At 41.0% G+C, this 26,424-nt stretch overlaps 2 protein-coding genes across 3 annotated transcripts in view; one reads left to right on the top strand and one right to left on the bottom strand.

Moving 5' to 3' along the window:
- fbxo21 (F-box protein 21) overlaps positions 1 to 2,660 on the top strand; it is a 39,115-nt gene extending 36,455 nt beyond the window's left edge. For both annotated transcript variants that reach the window (XR_013499378.1, XM_078227011.1), the window contains one exon: positions 843 to 2,660. Coding sequence is in view for 1 of the 2 variants with exons in the window: in XM_078227011.1 (XP_078083137.1) it covers positions 843 to 1,015 (173 nt within the window). In the remaining variant the exon portion in view is untranslated. The remainder of the gene's footprint in view (positions 1 to 842) is intronic.
- Positions 2,661 to 3,306: 646 nt separating this feature from the next.
- The window catches only part of tesca (tescalcin a), a 36,959-nt gene continuing 13,841 nt past the window's right edge, over positions 3,307 to 26,424 (bottom strand). Inside the window, exons 5-8 of the mRNA XM_078227012.1 lie at positions 22,887 to 22,948; positions 20,095 to 20,199; positions 9,901 to 9,948; positions 3,307 to 4,810 (exon numbers count right to left, since the gene is read on the bottom strand). Of these exons, the coding sequence (XP_078083138.1) occupies positions 4,733 to 4,810; positions 9,901 to 9,948; positions 20,095 to 20,199; positions 22,887 to 22,948 (293 nt within the window). The 3' untranslated portion in view covers positions 3,307 to 4,732. The remainder of the gene's footprint in view (positions 4,811 to 9,900; positions 9,949 to 20,094; positions 20,200 to 22,886; positions 22,949 to 26,424) is intronic.

Raw genomic sequence — 26,424 nt, 5'->3', positions numbered from 1 at the left:
TTGGTTGGTCAAGTGTAACTCACATTGAAATTTTCCACCAAGTGCTTACAGTCTCAACCAGTTTTTTGCTTGTATATCCTTTCTTTATAAACATGTCTTATAGGTTCAATATGTCCGTAGTAATTTGGGGCTATGATCCGTTGTCATGATGGTAGTAACACAGAAAGCAATGCAGATAACCATTCACTACATTTTCTTCACTGATGACTTTGTGTCACTTGTCCACGCTCTTGGGTGCATCTGGTTGCTATCTGACTATACTGCTCAGATAGGACAATGTTTTGGCCTTTAATATCAAATTGGAGACTGAAGTCATAGTCCTAACCTAACCTGGCCAACCAGTCACAACCCTGTGACTCCGATCTGTAATTTATCACTTAAGGTCATGGAAAAATACGGCTATCTTTGCACTGTTTTCTCCCACAGAAGTCTCACAACACCAGGTTAAAGTCCAACAGGTTTATTTGGAATCTCGAGCTTTTGGAGCACTCCTGCTTCATCAGGGGAGCAACGCTCCGAAAGCTCGTGATTCCAAATAAACCTGTTGGACTTTAACCTGGTGTTGTGAGACTTCTTACTGTATCCACCCCAGTCCAACGCTGGCATCGCCACCTCATCTCTCCCACAATGTCACATCTAGATTCACAGCAAGACTGGGGAAGTTAGATCCATCACTCTTTTTTCCTTATCATTTGTTCACATCAACAACTCCGTAATTGATATTGGGCTGAAGCTTCTGTTGAAATAAGAATGCTACTAATTCTGGATACTTGGTATATATAGCAAATGAAAGCCATTACATGTTGACATTTTAAATGCATATGTCCCAATTAACATTACAGAAAGTCTGACTTATAATGCCTCACCGATGGAAATAGGCCATGAAGAAGTTGGTCGCTACTTTTCAGAATTTTCTAGCACACACTACATTGCAAATGAGGAGCTGCAGACCCAGTATCCAGATGACATGGTGCTAACAGCACAACTTGTGGAGAAGGTGTATGGACATTCCTGAGTCATTTTTTCAGGAAAGAGTGGTGCATGGCAATCAGCATTTATTTAATAAACAGAATTAGCCAAATGAGTGTCTCAAATGCAGGTTTGGAAATATGCTGTAAGTATCTCAGGGCATCTTTTGTATCGTATATAATTTACATTAAAATTAAATCATTTTCTGCACCTTACTAGGAGAGTCTTTGTAAAAACAAATTAAAATGATACAGAAAGTATTTCTCATTGGTAATTCCCAGTACTGGGACATTTGATTTCCTGCTGGTAATAAGTTGCGATTTCCCATTGTACAGACATAATACAAACCGTGTTCCATTAATAGAAGCTCCCTTGTGAAATATTGTAAGACAATAAAATAAATTCCCTGAAGATGTTACTTTGTTGGTCTGTTTTCTTATACCTCGCGCACAAATTGTGCAGAAAACATGACAAGGAATGGCTTTTTCTTTACAGAATGAGATGGTGCAAATTTTCTACTCTAAAAAATATTTTGCTAGAAACCTACCTTTAAAAAAAATAGTCATAGAGGTTGACAGCAAGGAAACAGGCCCTTCGGCCCAACTTGTCATAGAATCATAGAAACCCTACAGTGCAGAAGGAGGCCATTCGGCCCATCGAGTCTGCACCGACCACAATCCCACCCAGGCCCTACCCCCACATATTTACCTGCTAATCCCTCTAACCTACGCATCCCAGGACTCTAAGGGGCAATTTTTAACCTGGCCAATCAACCTAACCCGCACATCTTTGGACTGTGGGAGGAAACCGGAGCACCCGGGGAAACCCATGCAGACACGAGGAGAATGTGCAAACTCCACACAGACAGTGACCCGAGCCGGGAATTGAACCCGGGACCCTGGAGCTGTGAAGCAGCAGTGCTAACCACTGTGCTACCGTGCTACCATGCCGCCCTTTTTTTTTTTGAAACCCCTAAACTAATCCCAATTTGGTCATATCCCTCTATACCCATTTTACCCATGTAACAATCGAAATGCTTTTTAAAAGACAAAATTGTTTAGCTCTTGTTTAGCTCTCCCAAGCAGATAAACCACCTCAAATCATATCTGATCAGTTTGCCTCTGGATAGAGAGCGCTGATTGCTGTTCTTGGCTATCAATCTTCAGATATGAATTTCAGTGCTGGTGAGCAGTCGAGTTGCTGTAACAACGTATACATATGTAAAGTTAAAGTTTATTAGTCACAAGTAAGGCTTACATTAACACTGCAATGAAGTTACTGTGAAATTCCCCTAGTCGCCACAGTCCGGCGCCTGTTCAGGTCAATGCACCTAACTAGCACATTTCTCAGAATGTGGGAGGAAACCGGAGCGCCCGGAGGAAACTCTCACAGACGTTGGGAGAACGTGCAAACTCCACACAGACAGTGACCCAAGCCAGGAATTGAACCCGGGTCCCTGGTGCTGTGAGGCAGCAGTGCTTGCCGCTGTGCCATCCCGTGTACATGCATGTTGTGTGAAGCAGTGGAAATTTGAGACACTAAACTTTTGCTTAGTGGTAAATAGCTGTCATTTGCAGAGCTTAGTTGAACTTGTGTGCCAGTATTTTGATGGTGTTATTTTGAATTTTAGAATGGCATGATCTTTTTTTTCTTTGGCACATTTTCCATTATTAAAAAAACCCTTGAAGTTCACAAACTGGCTAACACTGATTAGTACTTGGTTCGTACTTCTCGATGATGATTTAACATTAGCATCCTTTATCCAGAGTGATTTAAAGGGGGATTAATGCTATATCTGAAACCATAAGGCAAACTGCATATGTTCATGACTAGCTGATTTGGAGGCTATTCTGCACAGAGGCTGAAGTGCAACATTTTTACATCTATATCCAGCGCAATTGTACAAAGTCCAAATGTGAAGTTAGATGCACCAGTCTTAACTACATGCCACTAAAGATTCGGCTAAGAATTTAAGAAATAGGAGCAAGAGCAGACCGTCTGGGGCCTCTTAGATGGGGACCCTTCTCTTGGATGGGACATTGTGTATCCTGTAGTTTTGCTACCGACTAAACTGCATTTGATATTTAAAATCACCAAATTAAACTGGTTGCAATAGACAGCAGTAGCAATTGTAACCATAATGTTTAGTGTAATTATTTGACAAAAGTTTAGATTATTCCAGTATTTAGTATATTCAAGTACTCTTAAGAGGAACCATTTCAGATATTGTGTACACGTATCAGTTTGCAACCCAGTTGAATGGTGTACATTGTGCCAGGATATTTGCCCATTTTGATGTACAGTCAGTAGGCAGAAAGTTTAGCTCAATACTGTATTAATTATTCAAAAGAATCTTTAATGTGCATGTGTATATTGGAAGAAGCCTTTGCGTATTCTGAAAGAGCATTTCTGTACACCAACTTTTACATTCTGTATGTTTTGTTCTATTAATTTTAGATATGACTGTAAAATGACCAGAATAATGAAGTGAAAACAATCCGATAAGTTTGCAGTGCACTGCTGACAGTACATTGAGTTCAAATGATTTCCAAACTGATCTCTGGGAGAGCTGCTGAATGGAAGCTGGGCAGTTCCCCACACAAAGAAATGAAAACTATAAGGCTGGTTCCTGCTTACTTCCCGGCCTTAAGGTTCAATACAGTGCAGAAAGGATGAGGCCTCTAAGGGTTACTTAATCTGTTCTTTGGGCTGGAAGGGAGAGTAAGTCCACAGAGGAAGTTAAAAGATAAATAAAATGGTGTGTTTAAAAAAACACATACAACTGAATTATAAAGACAGATGACCAGAGGTTAAAGCAGTGGGGGGAGTATAGATCAGGTTCAGCTTTTAGATAGAGCAGGAACTGAAACTGATCGTAAAGGGAAAAGACTGAACAAAATAGTACAGTTTTGTAGCATAAACAACGAGTAATTTTAATATGCATTTTAATAACTTGGCTGGCCCAATAGCAGTTGCATTCAAACAGATTAATTTCAGTCACAATGGAACTGGTTTCTTGGTTATGTTGAGACTTGTATGGTTGAAAGGGTTCTTTTTTAAGTGAGTATAGTTACTAATTCAAGTTGTTATTGGGTTACTGGATGGCCCATTGTTACATTTCAATAGAATGTATTTGATATAAATAATAGGTTAGTAGCTGCCAACATGTCGGCATGTTTCAACCCCACAGTAAATTAAACAGCAGACTAACAATTGTAGTGGGAAATTGTGCAGCTTAGTTGGGAGGATGTGGAGAGTGGGAGTCAATACGATGTCTGATACGAAAGCACTTTTAACAGGGCAAGAAAAGGGAAAGGGAGGGAGAGAGCAAGAGAGATGAGCCATAAAATAAATCATAAAAACTTCAAATTTTAAGATGGATACCCCCAATTGGATCACAGGAAATGTGTGAGAACTGATGTAGTAGCCCGTATAGCATCGAGTGCACCATTTAATGGGGCAGAGGGGAAAAAGCTATGCTAGAAAAGTGTGAAATTATAGCACTGAAAGTTCAGAAGGGAACTACACCAGTTCTAGATTCCAATACTTGGAACACTTAATTCTCACCAAGGATAAAACAAAATACAAGTTAAAAAAAATTCTAAAAGTGAAGATGAGCCAAGCTATTTTGAGTGGAATCTTGCTTGTAGCAATCCGCTTGATTCTGTCCAAACTCATTTGTTTGTTTCATGGTTTAATATTAAAGATCTTCCTCTGGGACGGCGTCTGCTTGGATTTTTCTCAATCTAGTTTTGTGTTTTTACTATTTACAAATGGCAGTCGTGTCCATGTTCAGAAAACGCACATGCATTTTGGTTTCTATCTTGATATCCTGCATTATCTGAAAAAGAAAAGGAACTACTATTCGACAATTCACTTGCAGTACTTTGCAATGTTTGCGAATATATATTTCTTTAATCGCAATATCTGACATTCAAAAATGCTATTTAGACAAGTTTAGATACAATTAGCTTTAGCTAATTTGGTGATTTGCTGAGGGCTCTAGGAGCAGTATGCGTCATATTCTTATCAGAATGCAGAACCTTATAGTCAAAGGTGACCATAAAGCTATTGCCAGTAATAGCAGATTCTTATCAAGCACTGGTTATATTATAAATCATAGCTTTAAATTTTCTTTAAAATTGATTTTGGTATTGATGCTAGTCATCTGTTGTAAACATGTCAGCAACTGCTATAGCATCGTGAAATAGAGCAGAAAGAGGCCATTCAGTCCATCTTGTGTGTACTGCCTCTCTGAAGGAGCAATTCACCTTGTGCCATGTCCTGTCCATTTCCTCATAGCCATGCACATTTTTCCTTTTCAGATAATAGTCCAATTTCCTTTTGAATGCCTCAATTGAATCTGCTTCCACCACATTCTCAAGTATGTTTTAGATCCGAACCACAAATTGAACAATTATTTTTCACTATTCCATTGCTTCTTTTGCCAATTATCTTAAATCTGTGCCCTCTAGTTCTCGACCCAACAGTGGGAACAGCTTCTTTCTACCTACTCTGTCCAGTCCCCTTTTGAATACCTCTATCAAGTCCCCTTTAACCTTCTTTTCTCCAAGGAGAACAATCCCAACTTCTCCAATCTATCTACATATCCAAAGCTCTCTATCCCTGGAATCATTCTCATTAATCTTTTCTGCACTCTCTCCAATACCTTCACATCTTTCAAAGCGTGCTGCCCAGTACTCCAGTTGGGGCCGAATTGATGTTTTGTACAGTTTTAAGCTAACTTTCTTGCTTTAGTAATCTGTCCCATGATTTTAAAGCTCAGGTGCCATGTACTTTATTAACCACTATCTCAACCTGTCCTGCCACCTTCTGATGATTTATGCAACTATACACCCCAGTCCCTATGTGTACCCTATAGAATTGTGCCCATAATGTTGTCTCTCTGCCTTCTTCTTACAAAGGTAATCACTTCACACTTCCATGCTTTAAATTTCATCTGCCACTTGTCCACTATACCAACCTGTCTGTCTTTCTGAAATTCTACATTCTGCTCAGTTCACAATACTTCCATGTTTTGCATCGTCCGCAAGTTTTGAAATTGTGTCATGTACACCGAGGTCTAAGTCAATATGTATATATCAGGGATGAGCCAGGGTTCTAACTCCCCTTTCTCCAGTCTGCAAAAAACACCGTTAACCGCTACTCTCTCTTCACTGTCACTCAGCTAACTTTATCCATGAGCTGTAACTTTGCTTACAAGTCTGTGGCACTTCATTGGAAGTCCATATACACCACATCAACAGCATTATCTTCATCAATCCTTTGTTGCCTCATCAAAAACTCAATTATGTTAGTTTTGATTTACCAAATCCATGCTGGCTTTCCTTAATTGACCTGCATTTGCCCGAGTGGCAATTTTGTCCCGAACTATCGTTTCTTAAAGCTTCCCCACCACCGAGGCTAAACTAAAGCCCAAGACTTATTTTCTAGTTAATACAGATGACCTCAGGGAGGGAGAAAGATAGAAAGTAAACGAAGCAGATAAATAAATTAAAAAGAAGCAGCACATTTCAGTTCTATTTAGCCAAATGTAACTAATGGAATACTCAAAGGTTTAGTCATGAAACCTCTGTTCAAAATATTTAGAAATAATCTTGTTGAAGTTACTGAAAGCTATACTAATGGAATTTCAAAGTAGTTTTCTAAATCGTGAGATCAACAGGTTACGTGCTGTGTTCAATGTGTAATACAAAGTTAATGCCTTAAATTCATACGTAACAGTCCTAGTTTTAAGAATATATGCCAGTTAATGGGATTAAAATTTACAGCATTTGGTTTACTTGGTGTGGATTTTTTTTTTGGATTTTGTGAAGATTAAAGTTATAATAGTGGGAGCTGGAGGATATTGAAAATTTTGAAACAGTAAATCTGAAGTTTTTTTAATTGTTTCACAGGATGTGGGTGTCGCTGGCAAGGATGGCATTTATTGCCTATCCCTAATTGTCCTTGAGAAGGTGGTGGTGAGTTGCTTTCTTGAACCACTGCAGTCTATATGGTGTAGGTAAACCCATAGTGTTGTTAAGAAGGAAGTTCTAGGATTTTAACTGAGCAACAGGTACAGCCAAAAGTCAGGTCAGGATGGTGTGTGGCTTGGAGTGGAACTTGCAGGGTAGTGTCTTTCCCATGCATCATTTGCCCTTTGTCCTTCTAGGTGGCAGAGGTCATTGGTTTGGTAGGTGCTGTTGAAGAAGCCTTGGTGTGTTGCTGCAGTGCATACTGTGGATTGTACTTGTTGCTGCCACCGTGCATTGGTCTTGGAGGGAGTAAATGTTTAATGTGGTGGAGTGGGTGCCAATTAAGCAAGCTGATTTGTCCTGGATGGTGCTGAGTTGAGTGTTGTTTGAGCTGCACTCATCCAGGTGGTGACGAGGGGATTTTCACAGTAACTTAATTGCCGTGTTAATGTAAGCCTACTTGTGACTATAATAAATAAACTTTAAAGTGGAAAGTATTCCCTCACACTTCTGACTTGTGCCTTATAGATGGTGGACAGGCTTTGGGGAGTCTGGAGGTGAGATACTCTCCGCAGAATTCTTAGCCTCTGACCTGCTCTTGTAGCTACAGTATTTATATGGCTGATGCAGTTCAGTTTTGATCAGTGGTAACCCCCAGAATATTGTTAATGGTGGACTTAGCGGATGGTAATGCCATTGAATGTGAAGAGAAGATGGTTGGATTCTGTCTTGTTATTGCCTGACACTTGTGTAGCACAAATGTAACTTGCCACTTATCAGCCCAAGCCTGAATGTTGTCCAGGTCTTGCTGCATTTGGGCAAAGAGTACTTCAGTATTTGAGGAGCGGATGGTGTGAAACACTGCTGAACAAGGTACATTAGTTCATGTGGCAGGACTGCAGAATTAACCGTTTCCATAGGCAATTATAGAAAATTTCACTTTCAGGGATACATTACAATTTGGTAGATATAATCGCATTGGTAGCTTTTCTGAAAACTGTAGGACTGAAGCAGTACCGTGACCAATCACAACTATCTATGTATATCACTGGATCTGCAGTGTTACTCGTGAATCAGATGTTACATTATTTCATGGGAAGGAATTGTTATAGGGAAGTGGGGACAACTGTCCATTTCCACTGCAAGAAATCATACCAAAGACAGTGACCCATGTGCCGTTTTCTGGCGAGGAAAATAATTAGTATTTTCCTTACCATTGTTAGTTCGACAGGTAAGTGTTTTGAAAGCAGGCCCAATCTGTGGAAACTCTGTCTGTAATTTGTATTTTTTAATAATGTAAGAAATCTAATTTTGAGCTCTGAGTTTGTTATGAAGAAGAGTAATAAAGATTTAATTAGTGCAGTTTCTGCTTGTTTAACTAACAGACTATTTTTTGTCACTTCTCATAGTTACAGGATTCTGCTGTGTCACTGTTTGGAACATGAATTTTTAACCAATCTCAGCCTGTAGCACATGAAGGCTGAGAGACAGAGTGTGTGGGTGTGTGTGCAGATCTACCATTTTAAAAGTAATAATAAATAAAGTCTTCCAATTAGCATATCTGCCATGCATTGCAAAGCCAGGGTCATATGTCCATCTGGTTTTCATGTTCATGAAACAGCAACAGATACAATGCAAAAATTGTAAACAAAACGGCCACTTTTTTTCTTAACTGCTTCCTGGTAAATTTAATAACTTGTCCCAAAGGTAGGAGCCAGGCTTCACGAGCAAGTGCCAGACTAAAGACAAACTCTCTTCAGCAACTATCATCCGATGACTTCAGAATATGCCAGTGATAGCAATTAATATCCAAGCTAAAGTATTGGAGAACTCGAGCCGCAGTTTGTTTTATTCATTCATGGGATGTGAGCGTTGCAGGCTGGGCCAGAATTTATTATCCATCCCTAATTGCCCTTGAATTGAGTGGCTTGCTCAGCCATTTCGGAGGGTATTTAAGAATCAGCCGTATTGTTGTGGATCTGGAGTTGCATGTAAGCCAGAAGTGTTTTTTACAACAATTGACAATTTCATGGTCATCGTTAGACTTTTAATTCCAAATTTTATATTGAATTCAAATTTCACCATCTGTCGGGGTGGGATTCGAACGTGGGACCCCAGAGCATGACGCTGGGTCTAGCGACAATACCACTACACCCCCCACCCACTTGTTAAAGGTATGAGAAAGATCTTCATTGATGGCTAGGGTGAAGGACTGAGTTGAACAGTGTTCCTTTAGTGAAAGTAGGCAGATCTGGTCTTGTCAAAGAGAACACCACAATTGCACACTGCCTGTTTCAGATTAGGGACAATTTCACAAAGATGTTTTGTACAAATGGAGCATTTGATCCTGCTGATAAATTCAAGGTAGTTCTGGCTCATGTGTTGGACATGGTGATAACAGTGAAGTTGGGACTGTTGGCAGTATCTGAGGAGCGAATGGTGTTAAACACTGCTGAATAAGATACATCAGTTCCTGTGACAGGATTGCAGAATTAACTTCCACAGTCAAGTTTGGAAAAGTTCACTTTCAGGGATACACTACAATTTGGTCTGTCATAATCACATTCGTAGCTTTTCTGAAAACTGTAGGGCTGAAGCAGAGGGAAGGAGAACTGGGTATGGACAGCAAGTTGACCCCTTGCCTACAGGTACTGCCATTAAAGATAAAGTAAACAACTCTTTATGTTTTAAGTTAAATGATTTTGGTAGTTCAGGGTTAATACTGTTGCAATAAAACTGAACTTGACATTTGACTACCTATCTCAACAACATTATATTTAGCGTCAGTGTGAACTGAAAACTAACAAAACTGGTTGACCTAGCAGTTACTCAGAATCTGTCTTTTATAGAGTGTGATATCACTGTATTACATTATCAGTTTTGCATAAGGCCTACTTTCACTTCAGAAATGTAATTTCATTTCATTTATTTTTTAAGGGAAACATATACAGACCTTAAGGAAGTCATTAAAGGTTATTCCATCGTACAGTTGATCAGGTTCCTGGAGAAATTATTAAAAAATTAATATAAATGACAAAAACGTTAGTACAAGGGTGAGTATATTTTATTAGGTCAGAGCTAAGACATTCATCAGAAAGTATAATTTAATATAGTTTTGTTTTTACTTTTTAGCTTATTAGTGTCACAAGTAGGCTTACATTAACACTGTAATGAAGTTACTGTGAAAATCCCTTAGTCGCCACACTCCGGCGCCTGTTTGGGTACACTAAGGGTCAATTTAGCATGGCCAATGCACCTAACCAGCACATCTCTCAGACTGTTGGAGGAAACTGGAGCACCTGGAGGAAATCCACACAGACACACGGAGAACGTGCAAACTGCACATAGACACTCACGCCATTTGCAACCTAAAATTATATATGACATGCCTATGTTTAGAGAATTTACATCATGCCATCTTTAAAATTAATTCTGGGCTGTGGATGTCGCTAGAAATTCTTCTGAGGAGGTAGTGGTGAGCTGAACCGTTCTGCCTGTTGTGAAGGTGCTCCTATAATCCTGTTTAGTTAGGAGTTCCAGGACTTTCACCCAGCGATGGATGATGTATGTCCAGGGCAACATCAGATACAACTGGGAGACCATGGTGTTCCAATACACCTGCTTTTGTTCTTCGAGGTGGTGGAGATCTTTGCCTTGGGAGGTGCTGCAGTACACAGTGTAGCAGTGCTTAGTAAGTGGACTGTTTTGTCCTGGATGGTCTCAAGTTTGCTGAGTGTTGTTGGAGCTGAGCTCTTCCTGCAATGGTGGATATTCCCATCACATTCCTGAATTATGCCTTGTAAATGGTGGAGGGGCTTTAGGAATCAAAAGCTGAATCACTCTGATCTGCACTAGTACCTGCAGCAAACCAATTTTTTTGCCTCACCAGAACCTACAAATATGTTAATTTGTAAATTGTTTACCATATTTTTAGTGCACACATACATTTACCAACTTCTGGAATAAGTTTTTCAACTTGCTTTGCTGTCCTTTGTGCACTTAAATATCCTTTACTGTTGTTTCTTTTATACACATTGAATCCAATTCCAGTTGCCCTGTTAAAGGGTTGCAATGGAATATCAAGACTTTTGCTGTGCTAATTTATTCATGTGACTTCCAACTATACACTTTGTAATAAACATTGCGTATCTATAATCCCAATTTTGTGTTTGGAAAGTCAGTTTGTTGTAAATCTGCTTGCAAACATGCCTATGTCATTTGTTATTTTTACATTTACAGTGTAAACATTGTCGAATTTGTTTGACTTAACATTTCCGACAAACTTGTTAATTTTTCATTCCGAGACAGGACAGTTTCTGTGAAAACACAAAATATATATGATCTAACCGAATGGCCCAAGGCCTCTATGTAGTTACAGCCTGTGTCTTCCTTGTGTCAACTTGCCACATGTTATTACCACTATAATTAGTAATTACAGCTTCCAGGGCAATGAGACAACATGCCGTCTTAGGGATCAATTACATAGGAGACTTATTGCTGAGCTGCGTAGGTTTTTGCACCTTCCAGTTCACTTGCATGCAATTTTCCATCAATACATCTCGTAAACAGTACTGTGAAAATGAAAAAGGCTTTACGACCCGAATAGGTAAATGTCTTCTTAGAATAGGCACCGTCATCCAATGTTTGGGTTGAGAGAACTTTGAAATGATCTGCCTAGGATTCTAAACTATTGATTGTGATTGAGGAGGAGATGAATGAGCATTTGGAAAAGACAAAGCTCAATCCACCATTGTCAGCATGGTTTTATGAAGGGTATGGGATGGGACGTTGGCACTTATTGCAAAGGGACTGGAGTATAAAAGTAGTGAAGTGATGTTGCAATTGTATAGGGTGCTGGTGTGTCCAGTTTTGATCTCCTTATTTGAGGAAGGATGTGGTGGCATTGGAGGCAGTACAGAGGAGGTTCACCAGATTGATTCCAGGGTTGAAAGGGTTGATGTATAAGGAGAGTTTAAACAGTTTGGGCTTGTACTTGCTGGAGTTTAGAAGGATGAGAGAGGATCTGATCGAGGTATATATAATTTTAAAAGTAAATGTAGACCAAATGTTTCCTCTTATGGGGCAATCTAGAAGAAGAGGTCACAGGTATAGGTTGAGAGGCGGTAGATGAGATGAGGAGGAACTACTTCTTGCAAAGGGTGGTGAATTTGTGGAACTCACTGCTCCATTGTATGGTGGAGTCTGAATCATTAAATGGCTTCAAGAAGGAGATAGATATATTTCTTTAAAAAAAGAGATAAGAGGATGTGGGGAGGTAGATTTGAGACCAGGGAGAGATTAACCATGATCTTCAAGGCCTGAATTTGCCTACTGCTTCTAATTCCTTTGTTCCTATGTTCCTAATTGTCCTAACTGCAGACTGGCATTACAGCGGATAGTATTGATTCTTCAAAATTGCCCTTGGAGCTGTGGAGAGATTATGGGAGACTTTGATAGAAGTGTAAAAAAAGAAAATCTTGCGTTTATAGCATCTTTCATCCCTGTGGCAGATTCCCAAAGGGCTTTACAGCCTATGAAGTACTTAAGAAGAGTATTTGTTGTTGCACTGTATGAAGGAATGGGACACAGTAGACAGAAACAGACTGTTATCAGTGATTGAAGGGTCTATAATGAGGGAAGCATAGAGATGCCATCCTAAATCTCTTACATTTAATGTTGAGGGGAAGAACATTTTCTGCAGAGGATTGTGAAGTTGTGAAATGCACAGCTGGATTTAGTGCTTGAAGCACTGAGCATGTCAAAGTTTAATAGCAGCACAGACAGGTGGCTGAAAGAACAAAGAGACATGGGATTAGCGCAGCCACGTGACTGAGGCTCGTGTATGGGATGAAAACACAGATTTTTTAAATTTTCATTTACGGGATTTGGGCTTTGCTGGCAGTCCTTAGATTTATTGTCCTTGCCTATTTGTCCTTGAGAAGATGGTAGTGAGCTGCTGCCTTGAACTAATGCAGTACCATGTAGGTACATACATAGTGCTATTTGGTTTTCAAAGTTTATTTATTAGTGTCATAAGTAGGCATACATTAACACTGCAATGGAGTTACTGTGAAAATCCCCTAGCCGCCACACTCGGGTGCTTGTTTGGTACATTGAGGGAGAATTTAGCATAGTCAATGCACCTAACCAGCACATCTTTTGGACTGTGGGAGGAAACCGGAGCACCCGGAGGAAACCCATGCAGACACGGGGAGACTCCACACAGACAGTGACCCAAGCCAGGAATCAACACCCGGGTCCCTGGTGCTGTGAGGCAGCAGAGCTAACCACTGTGCCACCGTGCTGCCCAAGAGGGAGTTGTAGGATTTGATCCAGTGATGTTTAAGGAATGGCAATATGGTTCCAAGTCAGTTTGTCATGTGACTTGAAAGTGATGATGTTTCCATGCATCTGCTGCCCTTCTACATGGCAAAGGTTTGAAATGGGAAGTCAAGGGAGCCTCGGCGAGTTGCTGAAGTTCATATTGTATATGGCGCACACATGACCGCCACAGTGCACCAGTGGTTAATGTACTGGATGTTTAAACTTATGGGTGTGTTGCCAATCAAGTGGATTGTTTTGTCTTGGGTGGTGTCAAAATTCTTGGGTGAATTTGGAATTGCACTCAAATCAAAAAGTGGGGAGTATTCCATCAAACTGTTGACTTGGGAGTGGGCCTGGGCAAGATGCTCTTGGAGTTGGTGCAAATTTGATGGGCTGAATAGCTTCCTTCTGCACTGTAGAGATTCAATGGTTTCCAGCCCGGCGCAATTGTCCAGAGGAAGTTAGAGCTTATTGCTGCGTAAGCCCTTCTGGGAACTTCCCGAGGGATTCCCCAGCGCATCTTTGGGATACCCCCAAATGTGACACTGGGGAACCCAGAAGTTCTGGGCCAATATGTAGGTGTGGCATAATTAGAACCATAGAAAATTACAGCTCAGAAACAGGCTTTTTGGCCCTTCTTGGCTGTGCCGAACCATTTTTTGCCAAGTCCCACAAAGGACTTGGGGAATCTGCCACATTAGGGAAACCCAAAACCCCTAACTTGCAAACAGAAATGAGATGTAACAATACGACTCCCTATTGACATCCAGAAAAATGTACGTCACAATTGCTTCTGCTTCATATTCATCATATCAGAGCCCTGGTTAATGCGCTGTGCTGTACGCATTTACTCTGATTTCACAAAATACAAGAAAAACAAGATAAACAGGGTATGAGTAATCTTCATAACTCAGGTGCTGCACTCACTCGTACAGATTGGACAAATAGCATGTCTTCTTTGTCTCCATTTACCGAACAAAACAACTCTAAGAATTTCAGTGGTCCACAATATGACAGCAGCTGTGGATGCTTGCTTGAAACCAGAAAATGCTGGATAAACTCAGCAGCTCTGGCAGCATCTGTGGAGAGAGAAACACAGTTAACTTTGAGTCCATGTGACCCTTCTACAAAACTGTAAAAGAGTCATACGGATTAAAAATGTTAACTCTGTTTCTCCACAAATGCTGCCAGATCGGCGAGTTTATCTAGCATTTCTGATTTTATTTCTGATCTATAGCATTTGCTTTAATAAAATTAAATCATTTTTATGTACAGCAGATGAGTGTTAATGCTTCGATCTGTCTCTCTCCTGTGCTGTCAGCTTTGACTTGGGTGATCCGGCACTAAGCCAGAGGCTAATTATTTATTACTATTGCTACATTGACAGATAGAAAAAGCAGACCTTGTACAATTAGGAGTAACTAAGTTTTTAACGGTGTAATAAGTGATCAATTTTCTGACCAGCCTCCCTTCCCCAGAAAAATTAACTTTATAAATTGGGATTCTCAACCTCTCAAAAGGAAATGAACGTAGAATTTAAAATATTTTAATAGTCTTCCTGTTTTTCTCTCCACTCCCTTAATCAAATCTTTATTTTCCTTTGCACAATGATTTATGTTTAATTTATAATTCCGTTGTTTTTTTTTGCAGTCTGCATATCTCAGTAAGGATTCTTCAACCGGCTGGTTTCAGTCACACCACACATTCACTGTAGAAGGTGCCAAACTTAAACAGATGCCAGATGACTGGAAGTAATTGCTAACAAGCCCACTAAATGTCTGTGGCAACTGTGTGCACCTTGAATAGTAAAAGCTGTTCCATCACTGCGCACAGCAGATCTCAAATCATTACCTGGTCATTCATTGAATCAGAATCCTACAGTGTAGGAGACTATTCAGTCCACTGAGTCTACACTGACTCTCTGACAGAGCATCTTACCTATGCCCTATCCTTGTGGCCCCATGTATTTACCCCACTAATCCCCCTACACATATTGGGACACTAAGGGGCAATTTAGCACGGCTAATCATCCTGACCTGCACACCTTTGGACTATGGGAGGAAACCGGAGTACCCGGAGGAAATCCACGCAGACGTGGGGAGAACGTCCAAACCCCACACAGACACTCAAGGTTGGAATCGAACCTGGGTCCCTGGAGATGTGAAGAGCGGTGCCAACTACTGTACCACCATGATCTCACTATTTTTGTTGGGTCTTATCCTGTCAGGCTGGCATTTGCCTACATTGCTTTAGTGACTACACTGCAGAAATAAGTTGCAGATTGTGAAGAACATTAATGTATTTTCAACACTTGAAAGGCACTATATAAAAATCCAAATTCAGTCATTGCTTCAGAAATTGGCCAGGATAGTTCCTATTTCATTAACTGTCTGCAGGTTATCCTTCAGACTGACCTTGAACTGTTCTGATGCAGTTAGCCTGTGAGATGTGAAGCAGACAGGGAAATGAATGTTGGGAATATTACTCACTGGCACGAAAAGGCCTCCCCCACATACCTACGTTTAGCCTGTGCTGTGCACCGAAACACTGCAAAGTTAAGACAGGGAACGGAGGAACTATTTTAATTACAATTTGTATACTCGTGTAGTCAACAAGGTAATCCAGTCTCCAAAGATTGGGTATACCCAGCTGAGTTTATGCAGTCGGTGTCAATCCTCAAACATGCAAAAATGCAAATTGTGGATTAAATGTAAGGTCTACAGTTTGTACAACGTACACAGTTGTTTCATTCTGAAAAGATGTCACTGTATACTACTCACATAGCTCTATTTCTCAAGTACTTTATATAAGGGCATACATTTGCAGTGATCAATTTGTATTAAAATTAATTAACTTACACTTCTAGAGGAGGCGATTGCTGAAGTTAATGGTGAATGCCAAGCCAGAGGGAGGAAAGGGAGGAAGAAGGCATAACAGTACAGCCTATGTGGGATTTTGAAGAGAGATAACAAGGTAACAGTGCAGATGTTAAAGAAAAGAATTTCAGAAGGTTGGGAATGTTTGACTGAAGGAGAGGCAACCAATGCTTTACAGGGAGTGGTAAACTAGAAATTAGCTTATGTTAAGAGTATATAAAGGTGTGTGCAAGTTTAAGTTTATTTATTAGTGTCACAAGTAGGCTTACATTAACACTGCAATAAAGTTACTGTGAAAATCCCTTAGTCGCCACACTCCGGCACCTGTTCGGGTACACTGCAGGAGAATTTAGTATGGGCAATGCACCTAACTAGCATGTCTTTCAGACTGTGGGAGGAAACCGGAGCACCCGGAGGAAACCCACGCAGACACGGGGAGAACGTGCAGACTCCGCACAGTGACCCAAGCTGGGAATCGAACCCGGGTCTCTGGCGCTGTGAGGCAGCAGTGCTAACCTTCCACATTGAGATAGAGGAGGAATCTCTATCCTGCTTGAACAGAGGGGAGTACGATAGGATGAGGGTGGAATTGGCTAATGTAGACTGGGCGAGCAGACTTGTAGGTAGGACAGCTGAGGAACAGTGGAGGATTTTTAAGGAGATTTTTTAAAGTACTCAGCAAAAATATATTCCGGTGATAAAGAAGGACTGTAAGAAAAAGGATAACCGGACGTGGATAACGAAGGAAATAAAGGAGAGTATTAAAATAAAATCAGATGCATACAGAGTGGCCAAAAATAGTGGAGAATTAGTGGATTGGGAAAGCTTTAAAGAAAAACAAAGAACGACTAAGAAAGCGATTATGAAACTAAACTAGCTCAAAATATAAAAAATGATAGTAAAAGTTTTTACAAGTATATAAAAAGGAATAGAGTGGCTAGAGTGAATGTTGGACCCTTGGAAGATGAGAGGGGGGATTTAATAGTGGAAAACGAGGAAATGGCTGAGACTTTAAATAAGTTCTTTGTGTCGGTCTTCACGGTGGAAGACACAAATAGTTTGCCGAACATTAGAGATCGAGAGTTGGTGGAAGGGGAGGTCCTTAATACAACTGTTACTAAGGAGGTGGTGCTTGGTAGACTAATAGGACTGAAGGTAGACAAGTCCCCGGGCCCGGATGGAATGCATCCCAGGGTACTGAAAGAAATGGCTGAGGTAATAGCAGATGCGTTAGTAGTAATTTATCAAAATTGGCTGGACTCTGGGGTAGTGCCGGCTGACTGGAAAACAGCTACTGTTACGCCGCTGTTTAAAAAAGGAAGTAGACAAAAGGCGGGTAACTACAGGCCGGTTAGCTTAACGTCCGTAGTTGGGAAGATGCTAGAGTCCATTATTAAAGAGGAAATAACAGAGCACCTGAATAAGAATGGTTCGATCAAGCAGACGCAGCATGGATTCATGAAGGGAAAGTCGTGTTTGACGAATCTACTGGACTTTTATGAAGATGTCACTAGTGCGGTTGACAGAGGGGAACCGGTGGATGTGGTGTTTTTAGATTTCCAGAAGGCGTTCGATAAGGTGCCTCACAAAAGGTTGCTGCAGAAGATTGGGGTACACGGAGTTAGGGGTAAGGTGTTGGCGTGGATTGGGGATTGGCTATCTAACAGGATGTGGAGATGCCGGCGTTGGACTGGGGTAAACACAGTAAGAAGTTTAACAACACCAGGTAAAGTCCAACGTTGGTTGGACTTTAACCTGGTGTTGTTAAACTTCTTACTGTATCTAACAGGAAGCAGAGAGTTGGGATAAATGGGTGCTTTTCTGGTTGGCAGTTGGTGACCAGTGGCGTGCTGCAGGGATCGGTGCTGGGGCCTCAATTGTTTACCATTTACATAGATGATCTGGAGGAGGGGACTGAATCTAGGGTATTCAAATTTGCTGATGACACGAAGGTGAGTGGGAAAGCGAATTGCGTGGAGGACGCGGAAAGTCTGCAGAGAGATTTGGATAGGCTGAGCGAGTGGGCGAGGATCTGGCAGATGGAATATAACGTTAGCAAATGTGAGGATATCCACTTTGGAAGAAATAATAGTAAATTGGAATATTATTTAAATGGAGAAAAATTACATCGTGCGACTGTGCAGAGGGACCTGGGGGTCCTTGTGCACGAATCGCAAAAACTCAGTCTGCAGGTGCAGCAGGTGATCAAGAAGGCGAATGGAATGTTGGCCTTTATCGCGAGGGGGATAGAATATAAAAGCAGGGAGGTCTTGCTGCAACTGTACAAGGCACTGGTGAGGCCGCAACTGGAGTACTGTGTGCAGTTTTGGTCCCCTTATTTGCGAAAGGATATATTGGCCTTGGAGGGAGTGCAGAGAAGGTTCACCAGGTTGATACCGGAGATGAGGGGTGTAGCTTATGAGGAGAGATTAAACAGATTGGGTCTGTACTCGTTGGAGTTTAGAAGTATGAGGGGTGATCTTATAGAGACATATAAGATAATGAAGGGGCTGGATAGGGTAGAGGTGGAGAGATTCTTTCCATAGAAACCATAGAAACCCTACAGTGCAGAAGGAGGCCATTCGGCCCATCAAGTCTGCACCGACCACAATCCCACCCAGGCCCTACCCCCACATATTTTACCCACTAATCCCTCTAACCTACGCATCTCAGGATTCTAAGGGGCAATTTTTAACTTGGCCAATCAACCTAACCCGCACATCTTTGGACTTTCCACTTAGAAGGGAAACCAGAACTAGAGGGCACAGCCTCAAAATAAGGGGGGGCCGGTTCAGAACAGAGTTGAGGGGGAACCTCTTCTCTCAGAGGGTAGTGAATCTCTGGAATTCTCTGCCCATTGAAGTGGTGGAGGCTTCCTCGTTGAATATGTTTAAATCACGGGTAGATAGTTTTCTGATCGATAAGGGAATTAGGGGATATAGGGAGCAGGCGGGTAAGTGGAACTGATTCGCTTCAGATCAGCCATGATCTTGTTGAATGGCGGGGCAGGCTCGAAGGGCCAGATGGCCTACTCCTGCTCCTATTTCTTATGTTCTTATGTTCTTATAGACCCACAATATCGAAGAAAAGAAAATGCCTTAAAAATAATGCTTGTATTTTCTATGTTTGTCAGCCTGCAGGTAACACCTATCCATTTGAATGGAAGGGAATTGGCAGGCCCACGAGTGAGAAAGTGAAAAATTACAGTCAATGAGTCTCACCATATAAAAAAAACAAACAAAAACATCAAACATAAAAAGCTTTTAACACCACAGGCAGTAAAAGAAAATAAATGTTATCCTCTTTACCCGTGGGGAGTTTTGCCATCAGAAGGTCAGATCTCCAACTGTTTGAAGTCATGCAATTCTGAGTGTGAAAACCCCCGTTGTTAAAATTGTGTACAAGCCTTTTGTGTTAAAACATTCAACACCTCTTTAACATCAGGATTGAAAAAGCACAATGGGAGAAAATATAATTCTGCTGGAGCCACGCACATCAACCTAAAAATTCCTTCTTTATACACCCCAGTACAAAGAGCCATTATCAGTTATTATTAAGTATGTAGTGTTATACATTTCCCAAATCTTTCATAATTATTTTCAAAGTTTTTTGCATTTTACGAGCCAAATTTAAGTCACCTTTCAGGGATGTAGAATAGTTCAGTGTACACACACATACATGTATTCTTCACTCAGAGATCCCAAATACCCTCCATAAATAGAATATGTATCTGGGGGTGTATAGTTTGGTGCCCCTGTTCTGTCCTGAATGCCAACCATTGTAATAGCCTCACAAGTATGTCACCAGAAAGGTCACGCAGTTGTCTCCTCCTGCCTCTACGTGTGATCTACAAGTATTACAATTGTGAGGAGAGTGGTTTGAGGGGAAAATGAATCAAATGTTAAAATAACAGAACTGGGTGAACGTGAATCTAAAATGTCACAAACCATTTGTCCTACGCAGATGTTTGCAGCCTCCATCATTGCAGCATCTGCGATTGACGAGGAAGTCTTTTCTGTGTTTGATTTCTTGGATAACAGTTCATCTATAATCTGAATAAAAAGTAGACAATATAGGTTGAAAATTGTACTACAGAGAATACGGAAGATCTATCAATGAGCTAGAACGCAGTACATTTATTCGGATCGTGAGGACCAAACTAATGGTTTCAAACCCAAAGACTGAATTGTAGCCTTTAATTCACTCATTCTTATTGTTTATATCATAGCAAATGGCCTCCTTCTGTGCCGTAACAACTCTGTGATTCTGTGAAAAGATGATTTTAATTGTTGTATATTCATGTTATTTCTAGTGTTTCCTCACTAGCAGATTTGCAGTGGAACAGGGGCATTTGAAGAGGTTGATCACGTGACAAGATCTGCCGTTTGCACGGGCAAACAGGAGTGTATTTTAGCAGTATGTAGTACAAAATAAAGATCTTTGTTTAAACCTTCAAAGCCTGCAACCTATCTTTTAAAAGTACCACACAGAAAACTGGCGACGAGGTGGTTTGATCACACTTGCAACCTCTCCAGAATTTAAAAAAGTGGAAAAAGTCCGCAGCCTTGTAGACACCTGACAGAAGAGCAAAACATTGAAATCATCGCTAGATGAAAGCTGGCGAGGGAGGAGTGTCAACCAATCATTGCAGTTGCTGAAGGAACCAAAAAACAAACAAAGATTCGGGATAACACAACTTTGGAAAGAAACTTGCCATGTGCTCTGCCTGTAAAAATGTGTAACAATACCAGGAGCACTGAGTAGCAAGTACCCTGCAACGACATGGTAGAGTTGGGGGTGTTGTACAACACAAAAGGAAAACAGGCTGAGCTCAGGTTTGCCTTGTTTTGGGGAGTAAGGAAGCATGGTTGTGAAAATGATGTGGTATATCGTGCTCATGCAGGCCCTTTCCAGAGTAAAGGTTGCGGAAGGTTTTGGTGCCATGGGACCGTTTGATGAGAATACAGAGCAATGGGGCTCACATACAGAGAGCTTCAAATATTTTGTCCAAACGAACAACATTGTGGCATACATAGTAGTCTCAACTTCCCTGAGCATAATGGGGGGAAAGCATTTAATCCCCTGAGAAGTCTGGTACAGCCAGAAAATGTATTCACATGGTACGAAAAGAGTGCGAAAAAGGACTTGAGTCACAATCCAAAATGTACTGGATATTGCTGGTGCAACAAACCATCACTGGGTCACTTTTTTACTGGACGGAGAGCGGTGAAAATAGAGGTGGACACACTGGAGCCACAGTTTCTTTGATACCAGACAATGTTTGCCAGGAAAAGCTATGACGTATTGACTTGAAACCCTCAAAGATAGTGTTAGAAACCTATATTGGAGAATCGGTTCCATTAAGGGGCCATATTGATGTAACTGTGAAGTTGAATGGACAGTCCGCAGACTTGTCCTTGCATATTGTTAAAGGAAACTGTCCAGCACTAATGGGAAGAACCTGGCTGGAAAAGAGCAGATTAAATTGGGCAGCTCACCCTTCTGGATGGCATCTCTTTCTTCTGGCCATGACACTTCTTGTTCTCGCTTTGTGTTCGTAATCATTTTCACTTTTGCTCATCATGACTATTCTTCCTTACAGCTTTTAACTTTAGTTATCACCCTACTTCTTCCTAACATGCCCTCATTAATGATGTTATTTCTCCTACTCTATCCCTTGTTTGTTGCCTTTCACCTTTTCACATAGGTTCCTAGCTTGTCCTCCTCATCAGCACCCTAATTCCTTCCATATTGCTCCTGTCATTCCCAGTAAGAAGTTTAACAACACCAGGTTAAAGTCCAACAGGTTTATTTGGTAGCAAAAGCCACACAAGCTTTCGGAGCTGCAAGCCCCTTCTTCAGGTGAGTGGGAATTCTGTTCACAAACAGAGCTTATAAAGACACAAACTCAATTTACATGAATAATGGTTGGAATGCGAATACTTACAACTAATCAAGTCTTTAAGAAACAAAACAGCATGAGTGGAGAGAGCATCAAGACAGGCTAAAAAGATGTGTATTGTCTCCAGACAAGACATCATGCCTGTCATTCCCACCATTGGCGCTTGCCCACTATGTCCTTAGATGTTATAATTTTCCTTTCCAGCCTTTACTTAAACATCCTCAACTCTCTCTTCAGGCTTTCCCCTCTTAAATTGCCCTCTTCTACCATGTCTATTTTGCTGCCTCTAATTTGCCTGCTGTCCTTCTTTTGCTGCCTCTTTCTCCACTGACCTATTTCTCTTACTATTGTCTCCCCTTCCCTTAGCCTCAACTTGCTGTTACTGCGATACCTTCTGATCGGTCCTACCTGTTCTCTGTCTATATGTTACCTCATTTTACTGAACATTATGGCCAGCATGCTGCATTCAGTTATTTATCACAATCACTGATGAAAAACTCTTTCTCAAGAATGTTAAATTCCTATGACTGAGTTCAATTTTTTTTTTTGCCTTTTAATTATTCCGAGAGTGGGCAATAATTAGTATTTGTGCCAATGTATAACATTACTATAATATACAGTATAAATAAGATCCAATTCAGGTCTTTGCAGCTTACAAATAATAACCTATTAATGACTTTGGTTGGCTTAATTGATTTGTCCTTTGGGTTTAGCAGTTAGGTGCCCATCTCTTCAGGCATCCTGTATCACACCCAACTGGTCAAAATGATATAGCATCAAATGTCATGACATTTGCCTTTAAACACTTCGAATTTAAATTGTGAGTCTAAAAAATACCTCTCTTAATTCTTCCAAAGTGATTTTTCCATCTCCATTGGTGTCATACATACGAAATAAAACTGGAAGAGATATAAAATACTTTAAATTAGTGCAGAAGAGTTTTACATTACCCAGCACTGAGTTCCCCAACACAGAAAATTTGTTAGTTATAGAGAGGTATTAATTTACAAACAACTCAGTGTAATTAAGCAATTAATTATGTTAAATTGGAAATACTTTCAGAGTGCTCATGGTCTGAGCAGCTGATAAAGAGAAGATTTAAAGCATAATCCTTTGTTTCTGAAAATAACATCACAGTTACAATGTTCAATGCAGTGAAGTCAGGTCATTGATCTGTTATAAACTTTTCATAGAATCATAGAATCCCTACAGTGCAGAAGGAGGCCATTCAGCCCATCAAGCCTGCGTCGACAACAATCCCACCCACGCCCTATTCCCATAACCCCACGTATTTACCCTGCTAATCACCCTGACACTAAGGGGAATTTAACATGGCCACTCAACCTGACCTGCACATCTTTGGAGTGTGGGAGGAAACCAGAGCACCTGGAGGAAACTCACACAGTCACAGGGAGAAGGTGCAAACTCCACACAGATGGTCACCTGAGGCTGGAATTGAACCCGGGTCCTTGGTGTTGTGAGGCAGTAGTGCTACCATGCTGCCCTATACATTTTGTATACCTTTTAACAGTTACAAGAGTGTGAAAGGGGTAAAAGGGATAAACCAAGAAGTTGGACCGTCTTATGGTAAGGGAGACTTAACAGAGATGTCACAAACAGGGTCAAATAGAGCAAAAGGTGGATTTTTCAGTAAATGAAACCTGGTTGTGCTCTTTGTGTAATAATTTTCCTCTTTGGTATAAAGCAATACTCTGCTTCACTTTCCCTTATTCCCTTATGCATAACAATTACTGGTGCAATGCTAAACACAAATAACAATATTTTCTCATTGGTTAAGCTGCAATATTTTCTTCCTTAATGATATGCCGTCTGACATAACTTAACATCAGTTTTGTGCAGCGGTACCTGAATGTGAAGGGAAGGGTCAGGATAGGGGTCTGAAAGCATCAAGAGCCAAGATTCCGGCTAGAACAGTTGTCTCCTGGAGTTGTGCCGCACTCCAACAGATGGCAATGATGGGCACAGACAAACTTTGAATGAGAACATGGAAATTTCATAAGAACATAAGAACTAGGAGCAAGAGTAGGCCATCTGGCCCCTCGAGCCTGCTCCGCCATTCAATAAGATCATGGCTGATCTTTTTGTGGACTCAGCTCCACTTACCCGCCCGCTCACCATAACCCTTAATTCCTTTACTGTTCTAACATTTATCTATCCTTGCCTTAAAAACATTCAGTGAGGTAGCCTCAACTACTTCACTGGGCAGGGAATTCCACAGATCCACAACCCTTTGTGTGAAGAAGTTCCTCCTCAATTCAGTCCCAAATCTGCTTCCCCTTATTTTGAGGCCAAGCCCCCTAGTTCTAGTTTCACCTGCCATCTTATCTATTCCTTTCATAGTCTTATATGTTTCTATAAGATCTCGCCTCATTCTTCTGAATTCCAATGAGTATAGCCCTAGTCTACTCAGTCTCTCCTCATAAGCCAACACTCTCAACTCTGGAATCAACCTAGTGAATCTCCTCTGCACCCTCTCCAGTGCCAGTATATCCTTTCTCAAGCAAGGAGACCAAAACTGTACACAGTACTCCAGGTGTGGCCTCACCAGCACCTTATACAGCTGCAACATAACCTTGGTGTTTTTAAACTCCATCCCTCTAGCAATGAAGGACAAAATTTCACTTCCCTTCTTAATTACCTGCTGCACCTGCAAACCAACTCCTTGTGATTCTTGCACAAGGACACCCAGGTCCCTCTGCACATCAGCATGCTGCAATTTTTAACTATTTAAATAATAGTCCATTTTGCTGTTATTCTTACCAAAATGGATGACCTCACATTTACCAACATTGTACTCTATCTGCCAGACCCTCGCACACTCACTTAGAATATCTATATCCCTTTGCAGACTTTCAGGTCCTCTTTGGTCTGTCACTCATCTTAGTGTCATCTGCGAATTTTGACACGCTACACTTGGTCCGCAACTCCAAATCATCTATGTGAATCGTAAACAATTGCGGTCCCAACGCTGATCCCTGAGGCACACCACTAGTCAATGATCGCCAACCAGAAAAACCCCTGTTTACCCCCACTCTTTGCTTTCTGTTAGTTAACTAATCCTCTATCCATGCTAATATATTACCCGTAACACCGTGCACCTTTATCTTATGTAGTAGTCTTTGGTGCGGCACCTTGTCTTCTGGAAATCCAGATACACCACATCCACAGGTTCCCCATTGTCCACTGCGCATGTAATGTTCTCAAAGAATTCCACCAGATTAGTCAAACATGACCTTCCCTTCATGAACCCATGCTGTGTCTTACCAATGGGACAATTTATATTCCTCATTCTCACTCATTCTCATTTCTTCACACTAGCGGCATGGTGGCACAGTGGTTAGCACAGCAGCCTCTCAGCACCAGCAACCAGGGTTCAATTCCAGCCATGGGTCACTGTCTGTGTGGAGTTTGCACATTCTCCCCGCATCTGCGTGGGTTTCCTCCGGGTGCTCCGGTTTCCTCCCACAGTCCAAAGACGTGCATGTGAATTGGCCATGGGAAATTGCCCCCTAGTGTCCAAAGATGGGTTAGCCATGGTAAATGCTACAGGGCTAGGGTGGGGTATTTGGGCCGAGGTAAGATGCTGTTCCGGAGAGTCAGTGCAGACCTGATGGGCTGATTAGCCTCCTTCTGTACTGTAGGGATTCTATGAATCTTAACTCTGTTGTAGCATTTTCAGTACATGGAAAAGCTCCCTGAATTCGTGTATGAATATAACACATGTCCATTTTCTGACCCAGAACATTATGGGTAACTGACATCCTGGACTGGTATTGATGAGTGACTGAAATTTCATTACCTGTGATATCAGATATTTTATCTATTTTATGCTACTGCGTGAGCACCCTGGCCCCAATATCAACAATGGAAATAAATCAAGCTCAAATATTCAACAGTAAAAGCCAACAAAGAAAGAGCAGAAACAGGTTGCGCAGGGATTCTGCTTTGTTGTGGATGAACAGAATCACTTCCAGGTCTTATTAAAGAAGACCTGTATTTATAGAACATCTCAGGATGTCTCAAAGTGCTTTACTGCCAATATGTACTTTTGAGATGTAGCCATTGTTTTAGGAAATGCATCATTGCCCACATGGAGTAAGTACGCACCAAACATTAGTAGATGTGGATTAGGGAAAGTTGATTCAATTTGCATAAAACTATACAATGTGAAATAAGAAAATAATCATTTGTATTTATATAACACCTTTCACAAAATAGGAATGTCGCAAAGCACTCGCTTTAATTCTGAAGTGAGACCATTACTGTAATGTGATGGGACACGGTAGCTAATTTGCACTCAACGTTATCCCACAAAAAGCAATCAGGTAAATGACCAGATAGTGGTGTTGGGCCG

Source organism: Mustelus asterias, chromosome 13 (assembly GCF_964213995.1).
Source record: "Mustelus asterias chromosome 13, sMusAst1.hap1.1, whole genome shotgun sequence".
In the NCBI taxonomy this organism is placed as follows: Eukaryota; Metazoa; Chordata; class Chondrichthyes; order Carcharhiniformes; family Triakidae; genus Mustelus; species Mustelus asterias.
The sequence above is the reverse complement of the archived record's forward strand: the minus strand, read 5'-3'. Positions and strand labels throughout refer to the sequence as shown.